The sequence below is a fragment of the Phaenicophaeus curvirostris genome, chromosome 1 (assembly GCF_032191515.1).
Source record: "Phaenicophaeus curvirostris isolate KB17595 chromosome 1, BPBGC_Pcur_1.0, whole genome shotgun sequence".
Lineage (NCBI taxonomy): Eukaryota > Metazoa > Chordata > Aves > Cuculiformes > Cuculidae > Phaenicophaeus > Phaenicophaeus curvirostris.
In genome coordinates this window covers 118,456,924-118,484,671 of record NC_091392.1, presented here as the reverse complement: position 1 = coordinate 118,484,671, position 27,748 = coordinate 118,456,924, and the positions used below count along the sequence as shown (strand labels likewise).

General features: G+C 37.8%; 1 protein-coding gene across 11 annotated transcripts in view; it reads left to right on the top strand.

Annotated features, from left to right (window-relative positions):
- The window catches only part of KDM6A (lysine demethylase 6A), a 154,022-nt gene that overhangs the window by 111,777 nt on the left and 14,497 nt on the right, over nt 1-27,748 (top strand). For all 11 annotated transcript variants that reach the window (XR_011338828.1, XR_011338829.1, XM_069872962.1 and 8 more), the window contains 8 exons: nt 1,422-1,526; nt 2,129-2,524; nt 4,515-5,290; nt 20,996-21,125; nt 22,645-22,750; nt 23,173-23,378; nt 25,751-25,815; nt 25,910-25,984. Coding sequence is in view for 9 of the 11 variants with exons in the window: in XM_069872962.1 (XP_069729063.1) it covers nt 1,422-1,526; nt 2,129-2,524; nt 4,515-5,290; nt 20,996-21,125; nt 22,645-22,750; nt 23,173-23,378; nt 25,751-25,815; nt 25,910-25,984 (1,859 nt within the window). In the remaining 2 variants the exon portion in view is untranslated. The remainder of the gene's footprint in view (nt 1-1,421; nt 1,527-2,128; nt 2,525-4,514; nt 5,291-20,995; nt 21,126-22,644; nt 22,751-23,172; nt 23,379-25,750; nt 25,816-25,909; nt 25,985-27,748) is intronic.

Here is a 27,748-nt window from a genome sequence, read left to right as displayed (position 1 = left end):
GGGGAAGAGCCATCAGTGTTGGTTTCAGAGAATTGGTGACAGCAGCAACAGTGCTGCCCACAAAGGCTTTGCTCCCGTGGCACTGAAGGGGGGAGCACAGACTTACCTCTGATGACGTATGTGCTAGGGTCCATCTTTCTGAGTCTTGTTACCCTGTTCAGATGTATTTTAAAAAGCAAAATAACAACTGAGGACCACTGGGTTTGCCTTCGATGTACCCGGTGTGTGTTCCCCTGGAGGCCCTTTCCCTTTCACAGTCAGAGAGAGAAATTAGTGTTATTCATTGAAGTCCCCTACAGAGGGAAGTTCCTGTTCATCCAGGGAGTTTGGCATGAGCCAGCTTAACCACTTCTTAAGATGATGTTGTATATTTTTTAGTTGATAGTTTGCAGATGCAATTTTTCAAACTAGAATTAACTGCACTTTTATATAATACTCAGTCTTCAATTGTATTTATGTATTACTAGTACAACATAATCAAAGCAAAGAAGATGAGAAGGTTGTAGAAAACTTAATACATGCAGACCTGAAAGGAACAAAAGGAAATGATTTACGTTTGGGTTTGGTGGGGCTTGGTTTGGTTTGTTTGTTGTTTTTTTTGTTCGAGGGGCGGGGGGGGGGGGGGGGGGGGGGGGCGGGGTTAGCTTATTTGTTTATAGTTTTTTTTAAAGGACTTACAGTGATGTGAAGTAGCTTAGCATTTAAGAACAATCAAGAAAAAAGCTTATGTCACCATTTGCGTAGCACAACTTTTGCCTTCCTCTCCATACAGCCCTGCTTCCTTCTCAGGCAGTGCTTTTGTGTTCCACAAATTTCAACATTTACGTCCCACCACTTAACAGCAGCAGGCTTACTGGTGTGTGCCGAGTAGTTTAAAATTCATGCAAATATTAGATTTTTGCTAATAGATATTTATATTTTTCAGTTGAAAATGAGTTCAGTATCATCTTAAGACACTGCTCTCTAAGTTATATGGTTTTCTGGGTTTGTTTTTTATATTTTCTGGAGAATTTTTCATGTGTGGCTACAGGTTGTATTTACTTTGTGCTGAACAGTAAGCACGTAAAAAGAACATAAAAGAATAGCACATTACAAACCATGCATAATGGTAAAAAGAATTCTGTACAGTCATACTTAAATATAGTTTTCTTTTACAGTACCAGTATGCTTAATGTTAATGTGGTTATAGTACTTAGATGCTCAAATAAATTAGGAAGTCTCTTTAGTTTTAGTAACTAGTAATGAGGTTTGGTTACAGAATGGTGTATGGAAATATATATTAGTCTGCAACAGAAAGCATCAACCATATTTTCAGCTTTACAAGTCTTGTCTTCATGGATAATTTTCAGTAATGTATGCAAGAAGGTTATTAAAAAGCACATGCAATTTTCGAGGTTCTGAACTGTACTGATGTTTTTCAGCACTTGGAACAGCTGCGTGCAAACCGAAATAATCTAAATCCAGCACAGAAACTAATGCTGGAACAGCTGGAGAGTCAGTTTGTCTTGATGCAGCAACACCAGCAGGTGAGAACAAAACTACTTTTCTCTTCTATGGAACAGTTATGGCGTCTGTTGTGTTTCTGAATTCTGAAGAATTTCTGTTGTACAGAGTTCTCATGCCCTTCACGACATTACATTGTCATCTTTTGTTGTATGAAATATAATTGTGGTTTACTGGTTGCAACGTTAATGGGTTTAGCTGTGTTTTATTATAGGGCTAGCTACCAGACAGTGTAAAAGTTTTAAAGCTACACTTCCAGAGTAAATTTGAGTGGATGCATCTAAAAACACTCTGACTTAAAAAACAGTTATAGTAAGCTGTGTTACAGCATATCTCTCTTCCTCTCATTGTTCACTTCTCTCTCTCTTAGTGTCCAACGTTAGCAGTAAAACGCTAACATTCAAACTGAAGAACCTAGAAGAAAAGCGTGCCGATAGCTTTACCTTAAAATTCACTCAGCGCATTTGTGAGCACAACAGTCATCTTATTTCTCAAAAGCAGCTGTGAAGGTCTTAAAATCAGTATAAAATTGGAGTTGGCCAGTGCAATGAAGTACACAAGTGTATGATCTTTACTTATTAATTCCTGCAGCTAATGCTCTTGTGCTTTGTTCGTCTTCCATTAGATGAGACAAACAGGAGTTGCACAGGTACGATCTACTGGAATTCCTAATGGGCCAACAGCTGATTCATCACTGCCTACAAACTCTGTCTCTGGTCAGCAGCCGCAGGTTGCTCTAACCAGAGTGCCTAATGTCGCTCAGCGTGGAATCCGTCCCGCCTGCCCTGGGCAGCCTATGGCTAATGGACCCTTTCCAGCAGGCCCCATTCCCTGCAGCACAGCAAGAACGCTGGGTAGTACAGACACTATTTTGATAGGCAATAATCACATAACAGAAAGTGGAAGTAATGGAAACGTGCCTTACCTGCAGCGAAACGCACTCTCTCTACCTCATAACCGCACAAACCTGACCAGCAGCGCAGAGGAGCCGTGGAAAAACCAACTATCTAACTCCACTCAGGTATGTAATTTCAGTTTATTCATGGCATACGTTAAGGAGGCTAGATAACCAAGTCACTGGAATCTTTAATTTGTAAACACACGTTTTCAGTTTCTTAAAGTTGATGACCTAGCTGCAAATAAAACACACACTAGGTTAAACTTGCCTATTACTTTTTATTGTTAAAAATCTGTTTATTAGAATAACTACTTTTAGGATAAAGGAAGTGATCATAAATTAAAGAGGGCTGCTGCATTCTGTGCAGTTGCCTGCCTTTGCAGAAAAATTTCTTTGGAAAGGAAGGCTTGTACATCTTTTTGTTGCTTCTTTAATGTGAAACGTAACTTTGTATTTCATGTAGGAGCAGTGTGCATATTTCATGGGAAGCTGACTGTCATAGCTATTTTTGACATTACATTGTCATCATCGTGTAATCATTATCCATATCTTGTTCCCATATAATCTTTTAAAATTAATATCAAGCAATCCGTCCCACAGAGTTACTTGCAGAAAATAAACTACAATGACAGTAAAAATCCATGGGGATTGAAGTGTGTTGTTTTGTGTATGTGTGTGTTGGAGTTTGAAGATGGAGCTTATCTTCTCTAATTTCACCCGAAGTGATTTTTTTCTGAGACATACCTTATGGATGTAAGGAGGTATTCTATAGGAAGATACTCTGATGACTTAATTCACTTTTACCAGATGAATTATACAGCTTGATACAATGTTGCTTTCTTCTTAGAAAGTGCATAAATTTCTTGTTACTTCACAACTTAATTGTAGGTTTGGGACTGTATAATGAAGTATATAACACAGTAGTGTTTTACCCTGAACTCAGCTAGGTATGCATCACCTTTGTAGTCTTGGATGTCTACTGTTTATTAGGAAATTGAGTTCTTTACATAATATGATTGATTCATGCTATTAACGTCAAGATTTAGATTTTCTGTGACTTGTTAATTCATTTGTGTCCCCTTAATGATGAATAGCAGCAGTTATTTCAAATTATTATCTCAAGACACTAGGAAGGAACTATATACTTTCATTGCTGTATATGAGTAGACTTTTAAAGGTGGAAGTGAATGGAATTCACTAGCTTCTACTCCTTTAGAAAGCACATAGTTACCAGTGGAATCAAAATGGTTTGATTGCCTTACTTCTTTTATACTCTCTCCTTTTTCGCTGAACTCAACTCAGGTACTTGAGCCATCTGTCTGCTCAATAACAAAAGAAGAGCGTGTGAGAAAACAAATCTGATTTCTGAAAGAAAAGCTACTTGGATCTGCATAAGAGCTTTGAGCACAGAACAATGCAGATTGCTGGATTTAAATGACAGAAAAAAGTGAAAATTTGTGAAGGCTTCTGTGGAAGAGTAGCACAAGCCTACTTGTATTAATACCAAAACTAATGTGCCTTGATGTTTTGTAAATGTCTTAAGAATTTTAAGTAATCTCTTTAATAGTTGTTTCTTCAGGATGGGGAAAAAGCTTTTTGTTCATGTGACTATTACACACCTAGACTTAAAAGAACATATTGTAAATGCACATGTTAGTTTTTATCCATGTTATTTCATGAGTTACATAGGGGCCTTTGACATAGAGGTCCAGCAGAATTTGCTGTCTGAAACCCAAGTCTTGTAATTTAAGCACATTTTATAGTTCTCATGATGAGAGTTTCTTGTGATTACTGAGGTTTACCGTTCAGTTGATGTTTGCCATGTTAACATAGTGGCTCTCACTCCGTGGAGTTTGGGGATGTAAGCTGTGGTGGTTTGTTTGTTTTGGGTGGTTTTTTGTGGGAGTTTTTTTCTGGTTTGGGGTTTTGGTTTGTTGTTTTGTTTTTTTTTAATGTTACTGTATTTCTGTTGCTTTATTTGTGTCTGGTTTTCCACGTTGGTCCAGTTCGGGCATTTGTAAAGCCAATGGAAGGCTTTTTAAATATTCAGTTGTTTACTGTATGTGAATATTTCAGTTGAGATTAAATTCTAATTTCATTCCTTCCTTCGTAGGGGCTTCACAAAGGTCAGAGTTCACATTTGGCAGGTCCTAATGGTGAACGACCTCTCTCTTCCACTGGGCCTTCCCAGCATCTCCAGGCAGCTGGCACTGGTATTCAGAATCAGAATGGACATCCTGCCACGCCTAGCAATTCAGTAACACAGGGGGCTGCTCTCAATCACCTCTCCTCTCACACTGCTACCTCAGGTGGACAACAAGGCATTACCTTAACCAAAGAGAGCAAGCCTTCAGGAAACACATCAGCAGTGCCTGAAACAAGCAGGCATTCTGGAGAGACACCTAACAGCACTGCCAGTGTAGAGGGACTTCCTAATCATGTCCATCAGGTGACGGCAGATGCTGTTTCTAGCCCTAGCCATGGAGATTCTAAGTCACCAGGTTTACTTAGTTCAGACAATCCTCAGCTCTCTGCCTTGTTGATGGGAAAAGCCAATAACAATGTGGGTACTGGAACCTGTGACAAAGTCAATAACATTCATCCAGCTGTTCATACAAAGACTGAGAATTCTGTTGCCTCCTCACCATCTTCAGCCATTTCCACAGCAACACCTTCTCCAAAATCTACTGAACAGACTACCACGAACAGTGTTACCAGCCTTAACAGCCCTCACAGTGGACATACAGTTAACGGAGAGGGGTTGGAGGACTCTCAGAGCCCCATGAAAGCAGATCCTCCTCCAATTAGCCACAAACCTAGTCCTCAGATCATACCATCAATGTCGGTGTCCATATATCCCAGCTCAGCAGAAGTTTTAAAAGCATGTCGGTAAGTGCTAGACATCTTAAATAGAGATAGCGTGTACGATGTAACTTCCATTGCAGGGAGTGCACGTGAAAGTGCTTCATTCATTCTGATATAACAAAGAAGCAGTCATGTTGGTGAAAACAGAACGATGTGGGTTTAGCTCCATATCTTTTGAATGTTGGCTTCTCTTCTCACCCTTCGGTATTGCTGGTCATATTTTAAGTAAGGCTAAGCTGTTCTAAGGTAGCTTGGGTCAGAGCTGAGTTGACTGCAGTACCTTTCTAAATATTGTTTAAAAAAATCGGTAGCTCTGTTTATTTTTATATTTTAGTTTAGATTTGTCAACCATATCCTTGGTCATAACTGGTTGGTGGAGTTTGCACCTGCATTCTTACAGGTTTTGAAAGTTGTAAAAATGTGTGTTGCAACTGCATTAGCTGAGCTTTTTTTTTTTTTTAATCGAAAAGCTATTGTAGCTTTTAATTGTGTTTCAATGTTTTTCTCTTGGTACTTGTGGGTACATTGATAAAAATATCCACAGCGTTGGAGATAAATGGCTTTCTTAGCATGGTTCCCATCTACCTTGCCACCTTGGTTATTACCAGTGTTTCATTTTCAGAACTTCAGAAACTTTGTTAGACATATTCAGTAACTTCCTTTTAAATAGAATTTCAGTATTTCATAAGGTTTAAGATTTCATGCTAAAATCCATACAGTAAATACAGACCTGCCACTGCCTTTCTCTCTAGCCAGTTGTTCAGTAGCTGCCTGACATAAACCAGAGTGGTTTGCAAGTGAAATTATGTGCTGTTTGGAATGACAGAATTTGCTAGGTTGCCCTGGGTCATTAAAGGGAAAGGTGGTGTGGACGTTATCAGGAAAGTGTGGTGCACTTGCAGCCAGTCCTTGCACTCTCTTGCCAGGCTTGTCGAAATAACTTCCTTTCCTCCATGCTAGATTCCCAGTCCCTTTTTGCTCTGTTACCAGTGGTCTTCTTTTCTGGATGACCTTAGACCCTCTTTCAAGCCTAGTGTCTTCTGGCTCTTCATGCCTGCTTTTCAGTGTGTTTGTTCCCTTCCTCCTAGCCATCCTATTTTTCAAGGCTCGCTTCTATTTCAGATGCTTGTCAACACAGTTCTGTGGGAAATTGTTTCAGTGAGAGCAGAAAGGAGTGAAAAAGCTGCACAATCATATCTTCTTTCAGATAATTTGAATTTAAGGTACAGATTACCAAGTGGCCAGAATAGATCTCTCACTTGTTAAATGAACATGGTTTTGAGTTAAAAGAAGCACAACGAATCAGACTTGTAAAGGCATAAGTAAAGTAGGAGGTTTAAAATACTTGGAATATTAAAATATAACATCAGTTTGTACGTTTCTCACTTCCTTTTCAAAACCTGTAGATTTTGTTTCATGAAACTCTAGCTACTGTAGAGAATATGATTGGAAGGCCTGTTTTAAAGTATAGAATGGTTTTTGAACACTGCATCTGATTATGTTGATTGTATTTCTGGAATGTATATGGTTATTTTCTTATAGAAGGACTTCTCAAATAGGGACCTGATATCAGTAAATAACAGATACATTTCTTTTTTCAAAACATGTATCCTTTTCATGGGATTTAAGGCTTAATTTCTGTGAGGAGCTTTGATACAGCCCCTACAAAAGGAGCCCCTACAGTTAAGGGTTTTTTTTCCCTTATACTCATTAACCAGTTGTCTCTTCTAGACAGAATTTATAGGTACAATACAAACACTTCTCCTTAGATAAGAAACAACAGCAGCAGTATAGATGTTGGAACTCATGGTTGTTAAGGAAGAAAATATTACGTTCGGTGCTTGTATTAAGCTCTTATAAATATTTTTTTTCCTTGTTACACTAAGTCATCCACACTTGGCCTGTCATTACATATCAGTGTTCTCATAGCAAAACTGATAAATAATCACAGAACGATTGAGGTGAATCCAGGAAGGGACCTCTGGAGATCATCTAAACTAACCTTTCAGCTCACATCAGGGCCAACTAGAGCAGGTCGCTCAGGACCGCATTCAGCCAGGTTTTGAATAATAATTCCAAGGATGGAGACTCCAGAACTTCACTGGACAAGCTCTTCCAGTGCTTGGTCACCCCTGAAGTAAAAATGTGTTACGAGTGCATGGAGTTAGTCTTCCCGTGGTGCAGGACTTGGCATTTCCCTTTGCTGATAGTCATAAGATTCCTGCTGGCCCATTTCTCCCACCTGCTGATGCTCCTCTGATGGGTCACTCACAATGACCGTCTGGTGTATCAGCTTGTCCTTCCAGTTCTGTGGCAGAGATGGCTCTCCTGATGGCGGCGGTTTCAGTACCTGTAGCTCAGGTATAGGAGCTGTTCATGTTGTGGAGTGTGCTTTAAAAATGCAATCTTTCAGCTAGCTTTAAGTCTGTTGGCCTTAGAGTGCAGACTGTTTTAACTCTTCAGCGGTGTGAATCTTTGTCTGTCTTACATTCCAGTTCATCAGCAAGCACGTTAGTGTTGTTTTTTATCTTTGGTCAGTAAGCTTGAGTCATTTTAGATCAGATGTATCAAGGCATAAAGTGAGATCAGGCAACAGTAAACGTGGCGATGATTGTGATATGATTGTTCAAATTGCACAGCATTTTCCTTGGCGTCTTCATTGCTAGTAATGTGGGGTGGCACAGAGTGTGGAAGACTAGATTATGGAATTTTTAGATGATGTTTCTTAGCAGTGACCTCTGTCAAAGATGTATACTGTAAGCCACAGTGGTATAGATGGAGTGATAGAGTAGTATAGAAATGCAGCAAATTTAGCCACCTGCACGATAGCCAGTGGCCTCTGGCAGCGGACGATGATGGACTGAGGGCAGTAATATCTTAAACTGCTGCAGCTAAATCTTCCAGTGTTCATCTCTGATGCATAAGCCCTATCTTCTTGACAGGCGTGTTGGCACTAGAATGATTAAGCTCGTTTTATGTCCATGTGGTCAGCTTAGATGCATTCCCTTAACGCTTTTGATGGTTTCTAGGTCTGTCTTAATAAAAAGCAGTGTAGCAGAAACACCAGGCTCCAAGCCTTGAGATTCCTATATACTTTTTAGCTATTTATTTCTTGTCTCAGTGTTGTTAAATCACCAAAAATGCCAGGTAAACTACTCTCTCTTTCCAAAGGAAAATAGATGGAAATGCATTTGAGTGGTGCGTAGTTTGGGTTGTTGGTGTGATGCTGGTGTGGTTGTCAGAAGGTAGGAACTTCCAGCAAACATCAGTGTGCTGGGATTTGATGGTTTTATCCAATAAGCACATTTTCAGAGTCTCAGTCAAATCCAGACTCTAGCATAGAAGGATAAAAAGGATAATTTCCGACTCTGCTGCATCAAGGAAAAATTAATTTTGCCACGGTAGTGACAACATTTTTTTCTAAGACTTGGTGATTATTCTGCAACCATCTGAGCCTCCCCCACCACCTCCCAACAACTTACAAGCACTATATTTAGATATCCTGCACAATAGCAGAGCTCTTACTATTGCACTGTGCTGCCATCACCGAGCAACTTTTATCATCAGAGTGAAATCCTTAGGGATCTTAAAGTATTGTAGGATTTTTTTTATGGACAACATTACAAGTGCTGACACTTGATTGAAATATATCTGGTGGCAATGGAAAAGTATTTCAGTGACTCACTTAATTTTCTGTTAAAGCTGGCAGCAATACTTAAAACTTTGTCTTTACTTAGAAAGGTAAAGGTTCCTTTGTGAAGCTTTGGAGTGTCCATGAGGTATGAATGTGCTGGCAGGCAGAAGTATGATATGTTAGTTGGCAAAAACAAGTTCTAGACATTGTCTCTCCATCTCTCCTCAGAATAGACAGCTTTATGTTATTATATGCTGAAACTTGTATCCACATGGGAAAGCTATTTAACTGTAAACTGTTTATTATACATAACTGTTTTCTATTAATGTTATCAGTCTTAATATACATTAAACATAAGATAGTTCACTCTGGAAATGGAGCAAACTCTACTAGACACAGTTTAGACAAAGTTTTTTTTTAAAAAAAATGAATTTTCCTTCAAAGTTAGGATGATCTCATGCTTACAGGTGCTAGCAGGGACTCTGTCAGGTATTAGTTAGCTTTGCAAATTCATGCTTTGTGCTTACTGCTCACAGCCTTCCCTCTGGACCACCTCAAAGTACTCAGATTCTGTCAGTCAGTAGAGAGATTTGCTTTCCTTCTCAAAAGAATTTCATTTGAAATCCAAACATGCAATGAAATTGAAATGTCCATTCAGAGCACTAGAATTTATATATCCATGTCTTACAGTTGTCACCATTTGTGAAAAAGTTAGCTAAGATGCTTTTAAAATTCACTGAAGTGACTTTAATCATGAGTATGTGGTTATTGACTGTTTTGCTTTGTACTCTTAACTGCTGTTTTCCATGCCTGACCATGTTTACAGTTCTTTTAGTTGAAATATAATCTTTATTTTTTTGTTGTCAGAATTCCTGTTGGAATTTTTACCATCTCAATATATTTTGGGATAATAGAGCAAATGTGGTGCTTTCGACCATTGCCCTGTTTGTTAGTAAAAAAAAGTGATAAAAGCATATTTATAATCTTCTATCACTTTACCCACATAAATCAGTTAAATGCAAAGAAGCTTCATCTGTTACTGTTATTGAGAGTTACTGATTTCTAATGTACTGGGGTTTGGTGTCTAACACTGATCATGGCATAGACTTGTGGGTATCTGTTACAAGGAAGAATTCCGTAGAAGAGAGGAAAAAACTGTAGGGAGCTTCTTTTGTCACCTTTCAAATATTAAATCTTCACTTGAAAGTTAATGTCATAATAAAAGTTTCTACACCTATTACATTCATAAAAATGAGGAGCTAACAGCTTTTTTAAATTGGGATCGTGTATGTGTTCTTGCCGGTAGATGTATAAAAATAGTTTTTTTGCGTGGTGTTAGGATGAGTGCATTGCAAATGTGCATAAAAGTAGTGTTTATAGACTTCAAGCTTTGAGTGTCTTCAAAATTTGCTTAGCAGAAATCTGCGTGCAGCTTTCCTGAGAGTAATGGGAAGGGTATTCCTCTAGTCAAATGTTGCATTTTGATTGTTTTAATACACTTTTTATCAAGCTCTTCAGAGGCGAGATCTGCAGTTTGTGTTCAGTAGCAAAACTTTGAGCATTTTTACTGCAAAAATCCTAACAGTTTTTAACACAAATCGTTGCTCATTGGTAAAGGGAGATTTATAAGAGTGGGGTTTAGTCATTTTGTTCCACTTCAAAAACTATCGCTTCGTTATAGCAGAACACATAGCAGAACACAGAAATGTCTGCTGGGGCTTTTCTAAGCAGATGTAAACTCTGCTGCCAGCATGTTCAAAGCTGCTTCTCTGGTGGCTGGAGTTGGTGAGCCGATGCCGAGTTGCTGTTAGGTGAGTCCCCGCCATGGCCCAGCACAGCTGAACACTGGTTCTGGAGTGACTAGCTGCAGGAGAGGCAGAGCAAATCTGTCAGCTGGAGACTATTGACAGACTCCCAACTTGACCTTGGGAATTTAGAGCAGAAGAGCAGAGTTTTAAGCACAGCCAGAGTTTACAGATTTTTGCCATCATGTCCATGTCAGTTTTGCTTTTCACTTGGCAGGGTACTGGCACTGTGTTTTCTTGAACTTACTCACGGAGGTGATACCAAGTTCTGCTTTAAATGAAATGTAAAAGATTCTGACGGTATTCAGAATTAATTATGAAACATTAACCCTTGAAATGTACTTCCTAAAGTGTTGATCAGGTCTCTTGTCTTTCTACAGTGCTTCACTTGGGTTCATGTGGCTTACATAAACATTTTTTGTGGGAGGTAGTCTCATACTTTGTCCCAGGAAATTTGTAGGCAGCTCTGTAAGCGTTAGATGTGCCTCATAATTTCTTATTGAGTAGAGATTTAGAGCTCCCTCTTCAGCTTGGCTGCACCTTGATTCAGCAAGGCAGGGAACTTAGAAGCTAAATAATAAGAAAGATGAGCATTGGCAAAACTGGAGGAGAGACTTGGGTTTTTAGTGTTCAGCAACTTGGAGGACAAGAAATACTTGAGTCTTGGCTGGGACTGATTTTACAAAGTTAAGAGATGGGAGCTCTCCTAGTCAAATTGCACTTGCTGGAAGTGCCTCCATGTCTTTTCATCATAACAAGGGGTTCTGAGAAACTTTGTGGGACACGGTAGCAAATGCAGCATTTTTGAGGTAAGCCTAAATGTAAAGGTAGGCAGTTTCCCCATATGTGAAAATTCTGTCATGCTCGTTATTACTGTTCTGACCTGTGTTGGTTATCTGTTAGGGTAAAGATCGTACCTGCATGGGGTTTTTTAATAATAGAAATAATGACTTTATATACTATAACCACGACGTAATACATTAATAGGATTGTTTCCTGCCATGCTTGCATGTGTTGCAGTTTACATGCATAAATTTGAGGACAGCCATATACTAATTAGTTGATTAGCCCTTGCTTTCTTTTAAAATGTGTGGAGTTTGAAGGTGTGCATGCGTATACGTGACAGCTCAGGAGCAGAGCTCTGGGGAGAACATCTTTGTTATAGATACTGTGTGCGTGATTGACATAAGGAAAAATGTCTAGAGGGGAGGGTATTAAAAGATGTTCTGCTGAAAGACCTGCTTATTTGCAAAATAAGTCAACCTTTATAAACAGTAAAATAGAAGATGTTTATATACTAACGTATCAGGTACTACAAACTTCAATACTGGATGTTAACATTTATTTTAACATAGTGTAAGATAATGCAAAAATAAAGAATTGCAAATAAGTCCCATAATACTGATTGCATTTGGGTGTTGTCTCTGTAAGTGATGTCTTAAGGTACAAAAATGAACTTGTGACCAAAAATGTTAATTTTTAGAACTACTGTATAAAGTTGTCCAAAATAGAAAACCTGAAAATAATTATTTGATTTTGGTTTTCTTAAAACCCCACCAAGCAAAACCCAAACACCTGTGCTAGAATACATTTCATGCACAGAGAGAAAGGAATTGTCCTGTAGTAGTAGTTTTATATATTGAAGCTACATTGGAGTGGGCCTTAAATGTATGAATATTTGTCAGTTATTAATATACATATCCTTATTTCATTTGATACATACAGAAAGACATTCTGGCTCCATCTCTAATATGGATAATTATATTCTGTGGTTTTCTAGCATATTCTTCTTGCTCTCTGACAATACTTACTTGATACAGTCTGACCTATTATCCTGATGGTATTCTCTAGGGGAAAAAGAAAGATATTTTGGCAGATAGGAACAGCTGGATGTAACTTGCTTTTTTTAGTAGCTGGAGCTCTACATTAATCATTATTTTCCTCCTCATGAATCTGCATTTGGCTCTGTTTATTATATACGTACTTCAAAACCAGAGTGTTTGTTATGTGTAGGTCACACTGAAATTCCTCAGAAGTCTATTTGTTACATAATGTTTTTCTTCAAATGCTTACAGTTTTTAAAAAAACCCAACAAACTTACCTAAGAGAAGCCATGTTGTACATCTTCTAAACCCTGCAGGTTTATTTGTGCTTAGAGCACAAAAGACCTGAAATTATTGGCTGTTTGGGATTCATTAATGTGTGAGAGTTGATTCACAAGGTAACTGTAATTGACCTACTACACTATAGAGAACTGCAGTGTAGTTCCTCCTCATACAACAGGGATTTTGTCAGGAAGCAACGTGGTAATACTAACCACCAAAACCTGACCTGTTTCTTAGTGTTGCTAGCATTTTGTTTGTTGCTTAAGAATAAAGGCATATTGGAGAGATTAAAGTTTGGTGTTTTTTAAGGTAAAAGTCATTATCAGAAAAGGGGCTCAGAAATCATGCATTACAATAAAATAAAAATGGAATTAGTAAAAAATAAATGCTGGGAAGTTGTAATTTTGTTTCATGTATACAAGTGTCGTCTTAATAAAAGCTGTTCAAGTGAATCCAGTAGGTAAAAGGAGTTGCTTTGTATCATAAAACACAGAACGCATGCCAAATAGAAAGCTCCGTTTCATTCCTTTTTTATTATATGTGAATAGGTTGTCTGGTCTGTAGGAATAGACTCAGTAAATATTTTGTTTCTCCAAAGACTAAAGCGAGCACTTAAGTAGGGCAAGACCATGGCAGAGGCTGAAAAGTTTCTTTATATCTACCTTCCTTGGTGAGGGTGTTGAGGAAATACTTAACAGATCTATTCATGCGGAAATGAAGTTGTTTAGGAGGCTGAGAAGAGGTCAGACAGAAGGTGCTAGTGTAGCAATTGGTACTTCTACAAAGAGCTTCCCTTGAAGGGCTAGACAGTGTTCATTGAAAAGCTACAGGGAATTTAGAAATGCAGTAGCTGAGATATATGCAAATCTCATTGAGATGATGTTCTGGAGAACAGTAAGGTAACAAAAGTTCTCATCTTGTTAAACTGCTGTTGGAGTGTAGGGGTAAAAGAGTTGAGGAGGTGATTCTAGTAAGCGTAAGTGTCATTTGGTGAGTCTTCGCTACCAATAAAAGTGGTTGCAACAGTAAATTTTAAAGTGGTTATAAAACATCTAAATTGCTGTGTTTGATAGAGTAAACTCTGTGCAGTAAGCTACATTTCTTTAAGCCTCTAAGCAAAATAACAGATAAGAGAGTGTACTATTAAATTAATTAAACTTCCTTAGATTCCTCGAGAAAATGCCCCATTGAGAAGAGGTCATTAAAAAGAAATGAAACCCAAGTAATTCTGAGCGTAAGAGAAAACCATGTGATTAAAAGAAGAAAACGTGATAGAAATAACTGCTCTGATTTAGTTATTAGAAAAGCCAATTTTTAATACATGGGGGGGAAAAATGAAGAGTATGCTGCTTTGTCTAGCTGTGTATCACGTCTCTTTAAAGACTGTTATCAAAAGCTCTTTCCTGTACTCTTAGAAATGTAAGTATCTTTTCCCTGTGAGCAATCCTCTGAAAGGAGAATTAATGAAATGTCATCACAAGATTGAGATTTAACACTCAAGCTGTTTATTTCTGCTGAAGTGAAACCAGCTGATTTTTAGTTCTATCTCAACTGGTGCATCCAATTAATGTCCTGGAGGACTGATGTTAAAAATGCAGTGTCCCTCAGTTAAGAGGGTCCATCTAAAACCTGCCTGAGGTCGCGTCTTTTCTTTAAGCAGTGTGGAGAAGCTCCTGAGTTAACTTGTATTTCTCATGAAGGAAATAAATAGCTTAGTTATGGTGTGGTTGTGGGTTTGTTTCTTTTATTTTTCTAATCATTATTTAGTAAAGCTTGTTCACAGCCTTGGAAGAACGAGAACGGGTAAAGCTCCAAACAAAAACTTTCGTTTGATAATGACTCAGAGAAGTCCATGCAAGAGGTCTGCAAACAATTCTGAAGAGCCCAGCTGGATAACTGGACAACTTCATGTCAGCTGAAAGTTGATGTTGTCGGCTTTATGGTGATATACAGAAGGAGTAATTTGAAAACTTGCAAAGCAGTTCTGAACTTGAAAGCTCTACCATTTTGACATTAGTGAGGAAAGCAAATGAGAGGTATAGGCTAGATTGTAATGCATATTAAAAGGGGCTAACGAGCCTTTTTATAATTCTTTTTGCTTGATGTGCAAAGAGGAAGAGTAGAGGGCTATCCATCGAGGAAAGGAAATGACCGGGAGGCCAGGAGAGATTATCTGCCTTTCAAGGGAGCTTGTAAAATGATACAAGTATAGGACAGCAAACAGAAGATTGCTTGAGCCAGTCTGGAAGAGGGTCTGAAATGGCCTGCGTGTCCACAAGCGCAGGAAATCAGCTTCGTGAGAAGTGGGAAGAGCAGTGCAGAGGCTGGAGTGGACACAGATCTCCTTGTTCTGTGGGCTCAGTGTTGAAGCCTTGGGCAGAAGCAGACTTAGGCTGGCCTTTCTGAAGGTGCTGCTCCCTGGCAATTAAGCCTGCTTTGTGAAGTCAGTTAGTGAATCAGGGGTTCGGGAACTCTGCAATCAAAGAGGCAAAGAGCCTAAATCTATCTGAGAGGAAGTACTTTGTGGAGGAAGGAGCTGGATTAAGTTTGTGGTTTGTTCTTAAAAACAAAAACAACAATAGCAATTCTGGTTTTACTGGGGTGTTCCTTTGTCTGGAAGCAAAGGACTTTTTTGGCTTGAAGGCAGAATTGTTCAGTTGATCTAAAGGCAAGTTACTTCTGGCAAGTCAACGTCACCATAGCAAAAGTTTTAAGAATCAAATCTGAAATATTGTGTTCTCACAAGCTAAACCCTGCTGAGAGTAAGACATTCAATTTTGCTTCCAAAGGCGAATACAGAAATCTGCAGATGGGAAGCAGAATTATCTGGGAGTAAAAAAAAACATAGGAAAGATTTGTAGTTCAGGAGGAAGGCAGGTGTATGAAAAAGTTTCGTACTACTTGTTATAATGCTTTTCTTGCATTACTCATTAATGTCGTTCTGTTTATCTTAAAGCGTAAGAACAAGGTGATTAGCAAATGAAATGGAAAGATGTAAAATAATTAAGAAAAGAAAAAAAAGCAACATAATGTCTTACATAACATATAATTAACCTATGAAACTCACTGCCAGCCTATACTATAGAGGTCAAAACCAGAACAGAATTAAAAAATTATTAGAAATACATTTGCATAATGAGATAATTCAGAATTCTATTGTAGGGTTTTCTGTAAGTTTAAAATGAAAAAGCTCTGGGATTATTGCCAGCCCAGTACCTGGTTGTGAAAGGCTGGAGTAGAGAATTCAATGATAAACAGGTTGTAATAGTTCTCTGACATTACTTGCGTTTAAGCATAGCATAAGCGTGACTTGACTTCTTTATGTTTCCCTTTGGGAGCTCATCTTTCCCTTCTGGCTGTAGAAGGAGCCTGGAGAGGTGAGCCTCAGAGACTCCACTTTAGGGGTTGTGAGTAAGCACCTCCTTCCCAGGGTGGTGGCTTTTGACAGAAAATTTTCTGTGGCTTTGTGATAACTTGCAGTATGAAAGCAATTAATTGTGTCCACTAATTGTTAAAAATGGCTAGGTATTTCTGTTTTGAATCAGAATTGGGTCAAGTAAGTGTTCTGCATCCCAATGCTGCAACTGATTCCTTCTGCAGACGTTTTAAAAATGTTTTGTTCATTATTCTTTAGAATGTAATTATTGCTGATAGATTTGTGATAGAATATCAAATAAATCCACAGCTCCTTATAGTCATGTTAAATGTGATTTTTATTTGGAGGAGAGATGATATTAATTGTGTTCTTCAGAGTAGCTATAATCTCTTGAGCCTTAAGACCTTGTTAATTCTCATGCAGCTAATCCTCAGATAATAATACACTTAAAGAGATTGACTGCACAACAAAATTAACTGCTTAAGTCCAAATGATTGTAGCTTAACTCTGTTTTGTCTTGTAAAGTGTTCCTAAAATCTAAATGTATAGATGACTAGCAATTGTTTAGGAACTTTTTATTATCATCAAAAAGTCACCATCTCCCAACTAAAAACAAAAATGGGAAGTATTTTTAAAAGTACTGAAGCTATGAGTTCTAGAAAAGTCTGAAATGAAGTTTGCAAGAGGAAAACTATAAGCAAGAATGAAAAAGAAGAAACACCAAACCCAGTAATGCTTGACGAGTACACAGGACAATTAGAATACTCCATAGAGGCAAGAGTTCAGTAAATATTTTTGTTCTGTGCTTGGGAAAAGGGGAGATACAATGTTCACATCATGGGAGGTACGATAACACAGTATCTGTTTTCACAGTAATCAAGGAGAAGATTAAAGAGTAGTTATACATAAATTTGGTGGTTTTAAGGCAGAGGTCCAGATCACAAACATCCATGATCTCTGAAATAGCAGGCCAGAGAATTGTTGTTTATCATTAATACAGATTCTTTCTGTAGTCCTTGGAAAACAGAAAAAGTTCCAGAGGACTTGAAAAGCACTACAAAACTGCTTTCTGAGAAATAAACATAATCCTCTCAGTCTGACATTAGGCTTCAGCAAAGTAATACATTCATTGAGTTGATTAATTTAATAAATATAAAGGATAATAAATGATGGTAATGATTCCTGGTCTTAGAAAATTTTATCATGTTAACTTTAATATTACTGATGTTTTTGAGAGTTTGAGTAATAAAAGAGTTAAAACAGCTGTATAACACAGTTGGCTTTAAAGTTGAGTGATATCTTTTTTTAGTCAGCTAGGATGATGCAACATCAATACAGTATCTGTCAAGTCTATAGCAACTTCCTGATAGTAGTTCATGTAGCTGTAAATGTTTGTAGTGTTAGCTTAAGATCAGATTTTGGTCTCATTTTACTTATTTTTTCAATAGAGAGGTAGGGCTCCGACAGAGGTGTCTTTGAGGCAAAAGCAGCCAGAGGCTGTCTTCCCGTAGGACAGGGACATCCCAGCTGCACAAGAAGCTACTGGATTATCTGTGCTGTGAAAATCGTAAACTCGTGGGAAGAAGTGAGGTAGACAGTAAAGGCATCGTCTCTGGTGAAGCCATCCATCTCCATTTGTCAAGGAAACTCTAGATAACATTGAATTATTTGTGTTAGTATTTGCCAGAAGCGCAGACTGGAGGGGTGGGGGGTGCTGTATAACGAAGAGGGCAGGTGGCTGTTGTGAAGCAAACTGGGTCACATCTCTGTTTCTGGTTAACTTGTATGTTTTGGTACAGCCAGAGGGGAGGTTGTTCTATAGGATTGAAGGAAGGTAACTGTTTCTAGCATGTGTGGCAATGTACCCTAGAAAGCAGTAAAATGGAAGGCAAGGATTGTTCTAATGACTCTGGTAACTGAGGATTCAAAAGATCCCATAATTACATGCAATGTAGTCACCTGTTTCATTCTGGTGATTGGTGTCACTCATAAGCATGTCAGTTCGTTTGGTCCTCAGGGTAAAGCAGTTGCGTGAGGAGTTGTTGCTTTTACCCATCCAATAAATTGCAGTGGACTGTAAACTGCAGCTTTAACTCAGAACATTGCTGCACATCAGTGTGCACCCTCAGTCCTTGCCTTTCTGAGACGGGCAGCTGCCTCTGCATTCTCTTCCCACTCTGCAGGAATGAAGAGTGTTGTCCTGCCTCTGCAGACTATGAAAAACGAATTCCCTTGGAAAGTCAATTTAAATGAATGAAGTCTGTCCTTCTCTTCATTCCTTCACCTTGGCATTGCAGGTGACTGTTTAGGCATGCAGTTTCTTTTTGACGACTAATTCAGGCTTGTTTTTTCTCAAGCATTACATCTGTTGCCTCTTTCAGCCAGTTTGAAACCCTCTTACAAAAAATACACTCTTGAAACAGAGATGTGAGATTTTCCTAATGGTTGCTGTGGTCAAAGGGGTCTTTCACTTTCCCTCCACTAACCATAGTTCTGTATTTCCAGAGTGGAGGGGCTGGCAGTGGATACTCATGTGCTACATTTTAGGTGCCAGCAGCAAATCTTTTTAGTGCTTCTGTGGTTGGTGCTTTTTATAACTTCTGTTGCTCTCTTTTGCACACTTTCAATTACAGTGTTATTTTTTAGTCATTTTCTTGCATTGTTATTAATACTAAGTTATTCTGATTCATAGTCAAAAAAAGGTGATAGTGAAACTTGTCTGTTAAAAATGACTATAAATATTCTTACTATTTGTTTCCTGTCGCTCATGAATTACAAGTGGTTTCCTTTCTCAGCTTTGCTTTTTTTTTTTTTTTTTTTTGGCCTCTTTCCTCTCTTGAAATGTCCAGATGGGGCTTCAGTAACTTAATAGGAAACTGTGGTGTACATTTAGTAGTATCAGCTTCAGTTGCTGGGTTTGAGGTATCTTTCTTCATCTAGTCTTTTCCTCTGTACTATCTGCTTTCTTTTCTGTGTCCTTTACCTTTTCAGACTTGTAGTTCCTCTAAGTGTAGAGGAGTTTCTCCTTTCTCTGTTGTCCCCCTACCGTGAAGACCCTATGTTACTGGCTTCACTAAGCTTTCACTCTGGTGATTATCTTCTTGTGACTACAGTATCGTAAGTCACATTTGTTCTGAGCAGTGTCCCTGGGGTTTTTTTCAGGTTCAGTCTTTCTTATCCTCCTTGCCTCAGAAATTGCCTTGAGAACTGTTTTATCAGTTCAAACAATTTTGTCGTAGTTATCTTTGATTTTTAATACTATGCCTTTGCTTTTCTTGTTTTTTTCAGTTTGATAATGCAAAGATTATAGTCACTTCTAATACCTGCTGTTCAGTTTATAGTTTCACTTTGTATAGATGGTCTGTACTTCAGAATCATGCAACTGTGGTTGATAATTTTCTTAAGGTGATAGTGGTTTTATATTGCCATGTTTTCTCCTATGGGTTTTTTATAGGGGGGCAATAGGGTCTTGGCAGGAACTACATCAGACCAATGTTGGTCAGTGAGGTTTTTGCCAAGTTGCATGACGGCTAATCAAAGTTTCCACATCACTCTTTCTTTGAAGTTGCAATCTATTCTGGCATTAGACTCACCTTGCACAAGGAATAAGCCGTGTTTGGTACTTCAACAGGCATGCTTTGGAGGGAGACAGTTGTTAAATATGTCTCTCTCTGTACTGCTCTGATCTTCTGTCAGAGAAGAGCTGTGTATGACTTAGTCATTCGACTTGTGCCAGCTGACTTTTTTGTCGTGTTGAGCACCAGTTTCTCAGGATTCTTATCTTTGCTGCAGCCTGGGATAGGTGAGATTTTTGCTCTTTTTTTTGAAGCATTTGTCATAGCAGTCAGTCTGATCTAATCTCAGGCCCCAAGTCCATCTTACCAGTGGTTTGCGGTAAATACAACAAGTAAAGGTTCTCACTCAAGTACACGTGCAGGTGTTGACACAGCAACTTGCTCAGATTAGGTCCTTTCCTGGGTGGCTCAAACAAATGGATTGTGCAGCAGTGGCTCCTTCTGCCTTCAAAATGTGTAAATTGGAGAGAGGTAGGCGATTGTTGAGTTTAGTGCTGTCGGTGTAGTTGTAGTTGGTTTTTGTGACTCGGCAGTGTTTTGGCTGAGACACTGTCATTTTTATGACTGCTCTGCTACAGTGCTAGGCAGTGTGTTACTGGACTGTGTTATCTCAGCTGCTATGAATTGATCATCTACCTGCCAATTCTGACCTAGAATCATAGAAGAGTTAGGGTTGGAAGGGACCTCAGAGATCATCTAGTTCCAAGCCCCCTGCCATGGGCAAGGACATCCCACTAGACCAGGCTACCCAAGGCCCCATCCAGACTGGCCTTGAACACCTCCAGGGATGGGACAGCCACAGGTTCCCTGGGCAACCCGTTCCAGTGTCTCACCACTCTCATGGTGAAGAAATTCTTCCTAATGTCTATTCTAAATCTGCCCTTCTCTAGTTTATACCCATACCCGTTTATACCTAACAGGGTTCTTCTCTGTTTCTAGTTGAAACTTGCTTTCTCTGTTAAATTTTGTCAAATAAGTCAGACTTGCATTTATTTAATATGTCTATGTTTTTAACTAATGGTAGTGGTGTTGCAGATTTGGCAGGCAAGGTGGGAATTATTTTAAATATTGTCAAATTACACACTGAGAATTGTTGATTGAAATATATGAGGTTTATTTACATCTTGGATTACGATTTCTCCTTATACATCATCATTTTGCAGAAAAGATGACACTAACGTGTGTTTATTTTATTTGTTAAGTATTGACAGAGGCAGCTCTTCTTTCCTTTTAGGAATCTGGGTAAGAATGGCTTATCTAGCAGTAGTATTCTATTGGATAAATGCCCACCTCCACGACCACCGCCTCCACCATACCCTCCCTTGCCAAAGGACAAGCTGAATCCACCTACACCTAGTATTTATGTAAGTAAATCTAATGGTAGAAGTATATTGCTGACTGTCTTCTGTAATTATTTGGATATCTAAATTACATAATGTGATTTTTTTAAAGATGCGCTATTCACAGCTGAATTCTAATTACTGTTAATTAGATGCCATTCCAACTAATGTATAAGCAGGAAAAATGCTGACGTTAAGGAAAATTTTGAGACTTACTTTGGCTCTTAATTTGTAAACTGTAAATTGCAGTAAATGAGGGTAAAAAGCATCAGATTTTTTTTCTATTTATTTTTAATGCTCAAAATATAGGCAGAATAAACAAAACAGTCCATTAGATACAAGGTACGTTTTTTCAAATATGTCTGTACATTTTTTGCAACTGACAGTTTAGGTGTAAATGAGATGAGTAATTAAACTAAATTCTCCTAACAGTCTGCCTCAAAATATGGTGAAGAAAAAAATAATAAAATTTGAGGTGATGTTAAGAACAAAATGTCTTTAGGAAGAGGGAGGGTTTAGTTGCATAGTGTTTTCTTATGCAACCATTAAAACGTCTGTTCTGAAAAGAAAGTTTCATAATAGCTTTAGTAGAGTTTGAACTAGCTTCCTTAGTAATGGAAGAATGATCTATAGAATGTCCACTTCCTTGATAACAGAAGAATAAATTATAGCATGTCCATACAGCTGGTCTGAAAACCTCGTGTTAGCTTTGCTCAGCCCAACTTGGGAACCAGAAGCAATTGGCACTTTGCTGTGGTTGTACACAAGCAATCTGCCTGGGAGCTAGATTAAGTGGAAGCGATAATGCTTCCAAGTGTTGCATCTAAATTAATCTACCTTACTACAAGTGCATCACAGTTTTGTTGAGCTCATACAAAGCTGGTAAGTCACCGTGTTGCAGCACGCTTGGTAGATGTGCTAGCATGGGTTCTAGTGTTTGGGAAGTATGCGTTATGTTTTATTTATTGCAAGAAATGTCTTCATCATTTTAAATGATTCACAACATGTTTAAAAAGAAAAGAAGATGAGGAAGAACATAGCATAAAATTGAGGTCGTAGGTGCATAAAAAGCATAAGAAAATCAAATCAACCTTTCTGGTTAACCTGAGATATACTGTGTGAGTAGTCTCTTTAATTCTACTGTTTCTTGAAGATATTATCTGTAGAATTAGCTTTTTGACTTCTGTAAAGAAAGTTAGCGTATTCTCTTACTCTTCAGAGAATTGTGTAGATTTAGAGAATGTACAAGGCTGCTGTCAGATAAAGAAATAAACTGCAGGAAACCTGAGTTGCAAAAGGCAAAGCAGCCTGGGAATAATTCATGCCAAGAAGTAAATTGCAGTAGCAAATTAATTTCAGAATTGAACCTAGCCTTTAACATGGAAGGGGTTGAACGATGAAGCTGTTCATTCCCCACAGTGCAGGGAAATGGAGAACATTCATGTCTTCTTTCTGTTGTTTCTCTTTTTTACTATTATTTCTCATTTTACAAATAACGAGTCTAATTTCATCTGACATCTAATATTCCATTATAATTTTACAGTTGGAAAATAAACGAGATGCTTTCTTTCCACCTTTACATCAATTTTGTACAAATCCAAACAACCCTGTTACTGTAATACGTGGCCTTGCTGGAGCGCTTAAATTAGGTGAGTTTGCTCTCTATGCCTTTTTTTCTTTTTTTTTTTTTTTTACTTTGGGAAAAAACTTTGTGTTTTAAAAAGAAGTCTTGCAGTTCTTGAAAGTAGATGTTTTATTTCTGTAATACTATATTACTTGTGTATTCCAAGTAATTAGGGTAGTGTGTCATTTCTCAGTTTGCTACCATTTCTAATCTTGATCATCTCTAAAAACAACCCCCCAAAATCCAGAAGGCTTTGTTGAGCACACAGAGGAGCTGAGCTGTGGGTATGTAAGGAGTGTTGATTTTTAACCTACAGGTGGGCTGTGCTGTGAAGCCTAAGGCCAAAAAAATGCTTTAATTTAAACCTTTAAGTATTAATGTCTTCTTTTGATGAAACTTTTCATAAATAACTGTTAAAATAAAATACATTTTATTCCTATTTATTAGATCTAGGACTCTTCTCTACTAAAACATTGGTAGAAGCAAATAATGAACACATAGTAGAAGTGAGGACACAGCTACTGCAGCCAGCAGATGAAAACTGGGACCCCACTGGAACAAAGAAAATCTGGCGTTGTGAAAGCAGTAGATCTCATACAACAATTGCTAAATATGCACAGTACCAGGCCTCCTCATTCCAGGAATCTTTAAGGGTAAGTCTGTTGTTTTTATTTCGGATATAGTTTATGAACTGTATGTTAACTCTGGAACCAATTAGTAACAACTGTTCAAAACAAATGGAAGCCATTAAGCAAAAGGAGACATTTTCATTAGCATGATGAGCACAGGTAAATTGAAAAAATCTGTTTTGTCAAATAGTGTATATAGACTGTTCCTCCCAAATGCTTAATGTAAAACTCAGTTTTCTTAATGTAGAGCTGTCTATTACATATTTAAAAGCTTATTAGCTTAAGCTTTCGTGTAATAATGTCAAAATTAATATTAAAACATTTAGAACTGAAGTTGCCTTTTTTTAACTCTTATTGCTTTAAATTTCGCATACTCTTTGAAACCAAATTTCTTTGTTCCACATAGTATCCTGAATTAATTCAGATGTGGTGTATTAGAAGCATACTTGTCTTTCAGCACAACAGTTTAAAATATTAAAGTAACTTTTTCTTTTTCCCCTAGAAAAGTAACTGATGCTTTCCATGTTTGCTATTGTTGGGTTACAAACTTAAGTTTCTATTTAGTTTGGAAGTTGTTAGACATAGTGAGATGTTTGAAATGTTATTTTATTGGTATTACTTTTTAATACTTCTGCTGAAGTAGTGAGCATATCCTTGAAATTAGCTGTGGGCACTCTTTACAGGCTTATTTTTCCTGTAGTTAGAGAAAGATTAGGCCAAGGTGAAACTAAGACAAAAAGATATTATTGGCCAGTTGTTAATAAAAAACAGGGAAAACACCTGTGTTGGAAAACAGCTATTATAGTTTTCACTGCCATTGCATGGAAACAACAGCGGTTTCAGTAAGAAAGGAAAGAGAAATTTAAAATTTAACCTTTGTACATTAGAGGAAAGGATTAGAAATGAAGACATGAATTGGTAGTTGAAGAAAAGAGAAGGGAAGGTAGACACAAAGTTTTAAGTGAGACTGAAACAGGAATCCACTGGGAAATGGAGAGCACTGAAGTCATCAAGAGCTTGGGTCATAAATGAAGAATTTTCTTTCTCTGCAGTGGTAATAAATTTAAGTAGGGCACTGGTTGAAGTTTTCTAGCGCCCCTTGACAGTTGCACCACTATTGTATTCTTGTACATCATTCCAGAGGGCCTGAAGAACGTGATATCTATAATGTTCTAGTGAAGTACGTGTTTAATGATGTATGTAATTGATCACATACCATCTTGTCAGCAGGAAAGCCTCAGCTTTGGTTTGGCACCAAGAAGTGAACTGCAGGATTTTCTGATTATTTTTTTTTTTCCCTCTGTAACAAATTGGTGGTAAAAATGCAATATTTAAAATAATTTTCAAAGTCATGTTTTTCATTTTACCCTTGGAAATAAAAAGGCACTGTTTTAAGTGTCCGTGTCTCCTTTACCTAACAGTGTCTTGACCTGTCCTTAGGTGACTTTGACAGTGTTCAAATGAAAGCCTTGTTTCTTCTTTCTACAGACACAATCCTCTTGGCTTGCCCTAAGTGATGGTTTTTTTATTCCTCTAACAACTATTACATTACTTTTCTAACATGTCTTGCAATATTTGATAAATCCATCATCTCTAGGTTCCTTTTTGTTTCTTTGTCCTTCATTCAAAGCATGAATAGGACTTTTTCAGGTACATAGGGCACCGAGATTTAACAAGAATCCGATTGAAAGGCAGAGATCTTTGGATAGCCTCCAGGCAGTTCTCTTCTCCTTTTTGTCTTATTCCTTTTCTTTCTATGTCTGTATACTTGCCAAAAAAGAAGTCTTTAAAATAGGGTTCTGAGCTCGCTCTGCTAGAAAGATCAAATTACATGATTTAATATTGGTTATATTTTTTCCACTAGTCATGGTCCTAGCTACTGCAGTGCTAAAATAGCATATGACTATGAAAAATTCAAAAGACTTTGTATAATAGATTTTATAAAATCAATTTTATAAATATTAGTCATTCTAGTTTCACATCAAGAGACCTGGTGGACTTTGGAGGAAGATGAATGTTCTAGTCTAAAAAAGTTAGTAGTGGTACATAAGACTGGGTTCCAGTTTACCTGCATAATGAAGCAAACCAACACACTCACGCATAGGCTTCTGCCAGTAGGCTAGCAGAAATGTTGACATGGTAGACGTTTTCTGTTGTGCTGGCCTGAACTTCACTGAATATAGCCAGGAAGAATTTTTTTGAATAGCTGACTAATAGCTCTTTATTCCTTAACAGTAAAATTCACATAAAGTCTTAGATACAGGTATTTTAAAGCTTGTACCAGCGTCTTGAGACAAGGGTACTTGTGTCTGTGAATGTTATCACTTTATACCTATATATTGTATATATTTTCTTAATTTTATCTTTATAAACATTTCCATAATTGCATTTTCTAGGAGGAAAATGAGAAGAAGAGTCACCACAAGGACCACTCAGATAATGAATCCACATCTTCTGATAAGTAAGTGTGGTATAACTGTAATTCTGTACTTGGTTTTATGTGGCTTTTTACATAATTCTCATTAAAATTCACCTGTTATGTTTTATATTTGTAGCTCTGGGAGGAGGAGAAGAGGACCTTTTAAAACAATCAAATTTGGGACCAACATTGACCTGTCAGATGACAAAAAGTAAGCTGATTACAGTTTCTCCTGTTCACAGTGGTATTCTACAGTATGATGCTCCTTCTGGAAAACCAGTGCAGGCAACAGTCAGTCTGTTGATAAACTTGATTCCAGTTCTATACCCTGTTTCCGCTACTAAAACGTTGCCTTTGGTCTTCTAACTGTTGCTAAGAGTCCTTATCACCCTAAAATCACTTTTTGAGCTTTTCTTTCTAGGATATTATTTTTTCCAGAAATGAACTTTAACGACCATCAGAAGCTGTTCTTTCCAGTCCTCGTCCTAACACATTCCCTTTTTTTCACTCTGGGGCTTAAAATTATTTGCTTACAACTTTAATTGCTTCTGGCAGTATCAAGTTTTCAATCTTTGCACAGAAATTATCAGATTAAAGGTTTTTTCTTTTTTGTTTGCCTTTTTTTTGTTACTTTATTTTTGTACCTGCTGTCATCCCTTCTGCTTCCACTTTTTTATAGCTCTTGTTTCTCTATACAGGAACCGGTTTTAAAATATGTAGTAAAGACCAGAGCAATGCTTGCCTGTGGGTAAGCCGTGATACCTTTGCCAGAACCTAAAAAAAAAAAAAAAAAAATTGGTTATACTTTAGACTACTTATTTTTCTGTGAGCAGATGAAGGTAGTGGAGAAAAATACTAGAAAATACTCTGAAAGCATATTTCTTTTTGTTCATTAATATTTATTTGCTTCAGTCTTTAGTTAGTATGTATTTCCATAGAAGATCCAGCACATCTAGGCTACCAGTCCCACCAACTAATCTCTTTTAATGAATAGAGCAGAAGAAAAGGTTATGATGTTTGAAACTGGGGAATAAGGCCTGCTTAAGATGCTGAGATCTTTCATGGTGTAGTCACTGGAAGATCAATGTGTGTACGTATGTATGTGACTAGAGTTTTTTATGAAACTCTGAATATTAATGCTGGTTGTTTCCTAATGAAATTCCACCTATAGATACAAAATTGTTGCTAGTAAGCTAGCGCTCAGAGCAAACCATTGAGAGAGAGCCTTTAAATTAAGCTAAGTGTAACTAACCTGGGGCTCACAGGGAACTGGATTTTGATACTTGAAATAGTTATTATAGGATTCCAGTTAGATGCCTGATCTGATCTGTAACCTCCACTTTTTCCACAATACTATCTTACTCCTCAACCAGCCTGTCAAATTTCTGATTGTATTTGGAAATACTTAAAATTAAAAGTGTAGTGTAGATACCTGGGTGATGTTACAGATCTCCACACTTAGGTCCTGGGATTTTTTTTGTTTGAAGATCTGTGATTTTCTTAATGCAAGTATTCAGGTCCGTAGCACATGCATGTAGTTAACTTCCTTCTTGGTCGCTGCAGTTGTATGCACAAGCCAGGGTATGTTTAGACAGTCTTGAGGTACATGGTAGCATCATATTGATTGGCTCTTGAAGCTATGGTTAGCAGCGTCTGACTAGCTGAGAGTATGAGGAGAGCACAGCTCTGTTTTCACTTGGAAAAGAGACACACTGAGGTGTAAATCACAATCAGAATTTTCTAGCAGTGGTAGCAGCACACTGACTGCAGGGGTGAGCCCAGTTACCCTGGCTGGTAGCTTAACCTTAAATGAAACTGCTTAAATTTGTGTAACTGTTGAGTAAGGGTATTGCATCGTCCCAAATTCCCTCTTAAGAGATGCTGAGTTACACAGAAGTCGGTTGTCTGCTTCTTTATCTCCTATGCTAACAATTTATTGTAAATGTTTATATTTCCCAAACTCTTCTAAGAGTTT